The sequence below is a fragment of the Gossypium hirsutum genome, chromosome A02 (genome assembly GCF_007990345.1).
Source record: "Gossypium hirsutum isolate 1008001.06 chromosome A02, Gossypium_hirsutum_v2.1, whole genome shotgun sequence".
Lineage (NCBI taxonomy): Eukaryota > Viridiplantae > Streptophyta > Magnoliopsida > Malvales > Malvaceae > Gossypium > Gossypium hirsutum.
The window spans coordinates 82,258,824-82,266,547 of record NC_053425.1 but is presented as its reverse complement, the minus strand read 5'-3'; the positions used below and the strand labels follow the sequence as shown (position 1 = coordinate 82,266,547).

At 35.5% G+C, this 7,724-nt stretch overlaps 1 protein-coding gene across 1 annotated transcript; it reads left to right on the top strand.

Annotated features, from left to right (window-relative positions):
• Positions 1–737: 737 nt before the first annotated feature.
• On the top strand, positions 738–6,962 carry LOC107950667 (beta-galactosidase 1). Its single transcript, XM_016885552.2, is given in 20 exon segments — positions 738–1,274; positions 1,523–1,618; positions 1,728–1,840; positions 1,930–1,996; positions 2,162–2,254; positions 2,385–2,528; positions 2,983–3,071; positions 3,209–3,314; positions 3,407–3,494; positions 3,604–3,722; positions 3,813–3,977; positions 4,213–4,251; positions 4,254–4,390; positions 4,546–4,655; positions 4,954–5,063; positions 5,159–5,269; positions 5,351–5,461; positions 5,645–5,850; positions 5,941–6,277; positions 6,440–6,962. Coding segments are annotated over 20 exon segments (2,529 nt in total). The 5' UTR covers positions 738–1,097; the 3' UTR covers positions 6,551–6,962.
• The last annotated feature ends 762 nt before the right edge of the window (positions 6,963–7,724 follow it).

Below are 7,724 nucleotides of genomic sequence, written 5' to 3'. Positions count from 1 at the left end.
TTGATGTTGTTTGTGAGATAAAAAGAAATTGAGATTTAGTTATTGTGAGATAACAAGAAAAATTAAGAAACCACCATTTCTCTCTCTCTTTAAAAATTACAGATATTTTATAATTTTAAAAACAATATTTAAAATAAACTTGAATAAATGGATCTTTAAATTCAAATAAACTTGGATATTAATTTGTCAAAAAGTTGATTTTAGATTCATAACTTTTAATAATTTAAAAAAATTTAAATTTTTTTTTAAATTTTTTATTACGATAGTTGATTCAATAACAGTTAACACCATATCAACAAAAATTTAAGTATTTAACGACCAACTATTAAATTTTTATGAATTGAATTTGATTGAGAATCATTCTTTGATTTTCTATATCTTAATTGTGAACATGAACTGTAATTAAACAGCCTTTGTGTTCGAAAGAAAAAAAGAATGCTAACATAATAATTAGGATAAAAAAAATGTAGAAAGAAAGAAGGCCAGATTTTATGCACAGCGAAGCAAAACAGAGCTTTACATTTCTCACATTTCACTAATAATTTCCAAAGAAGAAAAAGGACACGAATGCCTTGGCAGTACTAAAGCACCGCCCAATTGTGAAAAGTGAGGCCCGAAGCGTGGGGTCAAAAGGCCTTCAAAAAAGGGTCCCACTCTGCCCCCCCCCCCCCCCCATGCCCATGTCTTCTATATTTATAATATGCAGCTGCCCAACACTTTCGTCATTTGCTAAAATCGAAGCTCTGTCATCGCATCTTCAAATCTAAAGAAAAGAAAAGAAAGGAAACCCACTATAATGTGTGTGCCTTTAGCCTTATTTTGCTCTTCACTCATTGCAATGTGTTAAGTCTCTCATGTAAGAGAGAAAAAAAAAAAAGAAAGATCCTTAATTGGACAAAATCCAATACTTTAAACCAGCTAGGAGCTAGCTGTTTTGTTTATATTGTCCCTCTTTTCTCTTCTTTTTCTTTTCTTTCCGTCTCTTTCATCTTCAATCATTCTAGATTGGAGGGAATAAAATAAAGTGTAATTAAGGCCCAAAAAAAAGGGCATTGCTTTGTGTAAGCAAAAGGGTCAGTTGTTCAATTTTTTTGGCCATGGATTCAAACTCCAAGTTTCCTGTAATGTGGAATTATTGGTTGGTTGTTCTGTTAGCTTCCTGGGTTTGTTCAGTTTCTTCTACTGTTTCCTATGACAGTAAAGCTATCACCATTAATGGCCAAAGAAGGATCCTCATTTCTGGATCCATTCACTACGCAAGAAGCTCACCTGAGGTGAACCTTTTACTCTCTTTTTTTTTTTGCCACAAAATCTACTTCTTTGGTCTCTTTTATTTCCTCAAAACTCCCAAGTTTTAGCATTTTGATGCATTTCTTCATCTGGGTGTATCTAAGGCTCTAAAGTTTCTTCTCTCTGTATGCATTGTTGCATACACGTATTTCATTTTGTTAATGTAGTATGTTGTAAGTGTTTGATTCTTAAGAAGATGCTTTTGAACTTAGTTCTTTTTTTTTCTAAACAGATGTGGCCAGATCTTATAAAGAAAGCTAAAGAAGGAGGGCTGGATGTGATCCAGACATATGTTTTCTGGAATGGCCATGAGCCTGCTCCTGGCAAAGTAACGAAAAAGCAACATTAAAAAAACAAAAGAAGAAGCTTTTCCCTTGGTTTATAGAGCTAATGGCATAAAATTTTCTGAAAATTACTTCTTTTTTTTGTTACTTCAGTATTATTTCGAAGGCAACTACGATTTGGTCAAATTTATTAAGCTGGTGAAGCAAGCAGGCCTCTATGTTCACCTGAGGATTGGTCCTTATGTCTGTGCTGAGTGGAACTTTGGGTAATGCTAAAATGGTTTTATTTTCCAAAAATCTGAAGGAATTCGCAATGAAGTGTAGCTCAAGCAATGGTTTTTATTTTATATTTCAGAGGTTTTCCTGTGTGGCTCAAGTACATTCCCGGTATCAATTTCAGAACAAACAATGGGCCTTTCAAGGTTAGCCAATTTCCACTACTCCATCTAATGTTTTTCGTTTTATTCATTTAATTTTCTTTTCTAGTTTAATCTTTTGAGATATATATATATCATAAATTTGATAAGTTTTCCCCTCTTTCTGTTCTGGATTTTTTATTTTATACTTACAAAATTGATATGATGAAGGCTCAAATGCGAAGATTTACAAAAATGATTGTGAATATGATGAAAGCAGAAAGGTTATTCGAGTCTCAAGGAGGTCCTATTATTCTATCTCAGGTAGGCCAATGGGTACATTATATGGTTGTAGTTAATTTCTGGATCTGGCACTTTTTTCTAAGTTTTCTTGGTTTAAGATATGGATATTAGCCATCCGTTTGTGTTTAGTTATAATTTCTACTTTTGACAGATTGAAAATGAATACGGGCCGGTGGAATATGAAATCGGAGAACCTGGTAAAGCTTACACCGACTGGGCAGCTAAAATGGCTGTGAGACTAGGCACTGGTGTCCCATGGGTCATGTGCAAGCAAGATGATGCACCCGATCCTATTGTGAGTATATTACGCCTATTTATCTTTTAACCTTTTTCTTGTCATGTTCCATATCCAATCTTAATGGCCAGTCATATTATATTTGATCTTCCTTAGTGTGGTTTCTAGTGAGCAGTGTGTTGTCTAATGATATATTATTCATCATTGCACATGGCTCAGCTTTGCTCTTTCCTAGTATTATATGTTAAGAGTGTATATTTTATTCTTGTTGGACTGGATGACCATGTTCCTTTCATCATTTAGTGTTGTGCCTATTTGGACTTACATGGTTAGTGGTGTCGGTGACATGCGTTTTTAATGCTTGGAAATGTCAAAGCAGTGGTGTTTGTAAGTTTTTGTTGAACTTTTTGGTTACTGGAATAATCTAATCTTATCACGTGTTTCTGTGCACAATGAGGTATTCTTTTGAATTCGTTTTGAGCTTTCAATTTATTATTATTTTTTCTTCCAACAGATTAACACCTGCAATGGTTTCTACTGCGACTACTTTTCGCCTAACAAGGCCTACAAACCAAAGATGTGGACTGAAGCCTGGACAGGCTGGTAAGCCTATTTTTGTCTACACCAGATTTTTTTCTTTTTGCTGTTCTCCCTTTCTTGGAAGGACTACAGGTTAACTAGATGATAAGGGTGTCTCCTTGCTGATGGTTCTTTTTAACTTTTATTTTTTTACTGTTTAGGTTTACTGAGTTTGGGGGGGCAGTTCCTTATAGACCCGCTGAAGACATGGCATTTTCAGTTGCAAGGTTTATACAGACAGGAGGATCGTTCATTAATTATTATATGGTAATCAAAGTCTCTTTTTAATGTTTTGTTCAATTTAGCAACTTAAATCACTGGATGAGTGAGTCTCATACGCTTGTCTTTTGTGCTGTAAGTATCATGGAGGAACAAATTTTGGCCGAACTGCTGGGGGTCCTTTCATTGCTACCAGCTATGATTATGATGCTCCTCTTGATGAATACGGTATGCACAAAGTATCAATGGTCCTTTTAGCATTCATATTTAGTGAAAGTACTTTTAGGGATTAGGTCCTTGTGGTTGTTTTGAAGGAGAATTGGTTCTTGTCATGCAGGACTATTGAGGCAACCCAAGTGGGGCCATTTGAAAGATTTGCATCGAGCGATAAAGCTCTGTGAATCAGCATTAGTATCTGGAGATCCCACAGTGATGCAACTTGGAGTCCATCAGGAGGTTACTATGACTTATATTTATGAACCTCGATCCTACTTTGGATTGTTTTGGATGCAAAACTTACACTTAAATTCCATTCTAAACATACAGGCTCATGTATTCAACTATAAATCCGGAGGTTGTGCTGCTTTCCTTGCAAATTATGACCCTAAATCATTTGCAAAAGTTGCCTTTAGGGACATGAACTACAACCTGCCACCTTGGTCTATCAGCATTCTTCCTGACTGCAAGAATACTGTGTATAACACTGCAAGGGTAAGAAGCAAGATTTGATTTACTTGAAACTAGTTTTATTCCTGTTTTCAGCAGTACTATGTGGCTAGGCTGATTTCTGGCTAGCATCTTGCAGCATGCTATTATTTAGATGGTTTCCACATTGCAGCTTTTACATAGAATTAATTCCAGAGCAACCAACCTAAGATTTTTCTTTTTTCTGTTGACTGTACGAAATAAGTGTAACTTCAACATTATAAGAAACTTTTTATAACAGGTTGGTGCCCAAATTGCACGGAAGAAAATGGTCCCTGTTCCGCTGCATGGGGATTCTCTTGGCAGGCATATAGTGAAGAGACAGCTTCTGATGCTGACAGTTCGTTCACAATGGTTGGGCTGTTGGAGCAGATAAATACAACCCGAGATGCGACTGATTATTTGTGGTACACAACAGAGTAAGTAGTGAATAGTAATATCTCTTTGCAATTCTCAATCTCATTCTTTATTCAACTCATTTATTGCAAACCAGTAGTTCTTCTATTCATTGGACTTGTTTCCATTACTTGCATTTGAATTTCTAATGCTCTATATGTACTTTTTCCATCCCCAGCATTGAGATTGATCCCGATGAAGAATTCTTCAGGAATGGAAAATCTCCCATTCTTACCATCTTATCAGCTGGCCATGCTTTGCATGTTTTTGTCAATGGGCAACTATCAGGTCAGCTTATCGTTGGTTCTAATTTGTTTTGAACCAGTCCAGATGATAGCAATATTTAGTAATTGCTGGAAATATAGTGCCATACTTTTAGCTTTCAACTTAGGTTGAGTTCTAGCATGTTGCCTATTAAGGGAAAGAATTGGAAAGTATGTAAATCACAATGCTCGGTTATTCAAGTTAAATACACAAAAGAAAAAAAAAAAAGAAATTGGAAGACTTGCGCCATCTAATTGTTTAAAAGATAATTAGTATTTCTTTCCCTCATATTTTTCCTTTTCCCTCCAATTGATTCTGTCAGGAAGTTCTTATGGAAGTCTAGAATTCCCGAAACTAACATTCAGCCAAGGTGTAAATATGAGAGCTGGTATCAATAAAATTGCACTTCTAAGCATTGCTGTTGGTCTTCCGGTATGCGCTCTCCCTCCCTCCCTCTCTCTCTCTCCTTCTCTGCTCTTGTGATTTTGGAATTTCTTTGACTGACTGAATATTTGGTTTGAATGCAGAACGTTGGTCCACATTTTGAGACATGGAATGCCGGTGTTCTTGGCCCGGTTACACTGAATGGCCTCAATGAGGGAAGGAGAGATCTCTCGTGGCAGAAATGGTCTTACAAGGTCTTCCTCTTGCATGCTAGTATTTCTTCTCAAGTTGTCCTTATGTGCTAGTGAGTTATTTGGTTATTTATTCCCTTGCAGATTGGCCTTAAGGGGGAAGCATTGAATCTTCATTCTCTAAGTGGTAGTTCATCTGTGGAGTGGGCAGAAGGGTCGTTAGTGGCACAAAGGCAGCCACTGACATGGTACAAAGTAAATATCTCAAAATGCATCTAAAGTAATAAAACCAGTTTCTATTAATTCCTATAGCTATAAAGAAAGCTATTGTTGACAGTTCTGATTGCATGGTGTTTTCACCGAAAACAAAAAAAGAAATGAAACTGCACGTGAATGCTACCTTCAGTCTGCATTAGTTGACATTCTTTAATTTTGCAGACAACTTTCAATGCTCCAGCTGGAAATGCTCCATTGGCTTTAGATATGCGGAGTATGGGAAAAGGTCAGATTTGGATAAATGGACAGAGCATTGGACGCCACTGGCCAGCATATAAAGCATCTGGAAATTGCAGTGTCTGTAATTATGCTGGAACTTATGATGAGTACAAATGTAGAACTAATTGTGGGGAGGCATCTCAAAGATGGTAAGTAAACAAATCAGTCTGCTTGAAGTTTCTCTTGAAAGCAAGGAATTGTTGATAAATTGGCTAGTGATATAATACTATAATGTTTAGGTATCATGTTCCTCGTTCATGGCTCAACCCAACAGGGAATTTGTTGGTTGTGATTGAGGAATGGGGTGGTGACCCCAATGCGATTTCTTTGGTTCACAGAGAAACCGACAGTGTTTGTGCCGATATCTATGAGTGGCAACCAACCCTAATGAATTACCAGATGCACGCCTCTGGTAAAGCTGACAAACCCCTGAGGCCAAAAGTCCATTTAGAGTGTGACATGGGGCAGAAAATCTCGGCGGTAAAGTTTGCGAGCTTTGGAACACCAGAAGGGGTCTGCGGAAGCTACCGCGAAGGAAGCTGTCATGCTTATCACTCTTATGACGCTTTTAATAGGGTATGTTACATTTGCCTTATTGCATATATGCAAGTAACTAGACATCTACATTTGCTGGCCAAGTTAGCTTTACTTCATCTGCACTTTAGTTGTTGCTGCCTTTCTTAGAGCTCTTTGTTTCATTGCTCATATACATTTACTTGTATCACCTCGTCCTTGCAGCTGTGTGTTGGGCAAAACTTCTGCTCAGTGACAGTAGCACCCGAAATGTTCGGAGGAGACCCGTGTCCTAATGTAATGAAGAAACTCTCTGTAGAGGTCATTTGCAGCTGATGGAACACATCAGAAGTACATGAAACAAACATGGTCTATCAATTCTCTCAAATCCAGCATGTCATTCAGCTTTTTCAGGGTGAAGTTGTACAAATACACAGCACGCCACGTGGAAAAAGCTGGGTTTAGATCGCAAAAATTGATTGCTGATAAGCTCTATGTATATATATACAATGTTTATTCCTGCATGATATACAGAATTCGGAGAAAGCATGTCGCGGTGTTCACGGAGTCTGTATCCAACTGTTAAGTTGTTTAGGACATGAAAAGAAAAGCCACTAGTTTCTATCTAGTAAATTTGTATTGCCTTTTGTAATCCATTTTAATTTCCTGGGAAGCGAATCTCAAGTTGGCTCATTCCTAAATTCTTGTAAGAATAGATTGAGAAGATTATAAAATCAGAGTTATTTCATATTGTCTCAACTTCCATTTACTTATTTTGGTCAGTGATGTGGTTTCTATATTTTAATCCAACTTTTTCGTTGTTGAGTGTGTTAATATCTTATGACAACATAGCCTATGTATCACGGAATTTATGTATACATTTATGTAAAGAGATTGCTTTATCTATACTATTAATTAATTAGTCTTTAAATCGACCAAAAGAATTTCGATATTATATTATCAACACAAGTGTAGTGTGTATTATTAAGAAGATAAAGAGAATTCGATGATATTATTAAAAGGAACAATCACGAATCTTGAAAACATGAAAAATATAAATAAAAAAAAACCTAAAATACTTCATAAATCAGATACTTATATACAAGAAAGTAGTTATGTCATTTGATTTTTATTTATTATTAAAGAATTCATACCTTAATAAAAACTTTCCACTCTTTCTAAAAACTATCACTCTGTTACAAATTTAAAATTATTGCTTTTTAAAAAATCAATTATATATATACCTTTCTTTTAAAAAATAATTATAAAAATTACTTTAAAATTTTTTTAAATACTTAAATTTTAACTATTAATATTTTATCTTTCTCTAAGATAAATAAAATTATGTTTCAAGAAATTACGCTTACAAGATTAATAGCAAAGTTAACTCGAAAAAATTAGCAGCATTGTTTCAATTAATTTCTCTTTCGAAAGATCAATTCTTATTTAAAATAGTTGTTGTATAGAACAACTATTATTTGTGACTAGCTATGTTTGGGACAACTATGTT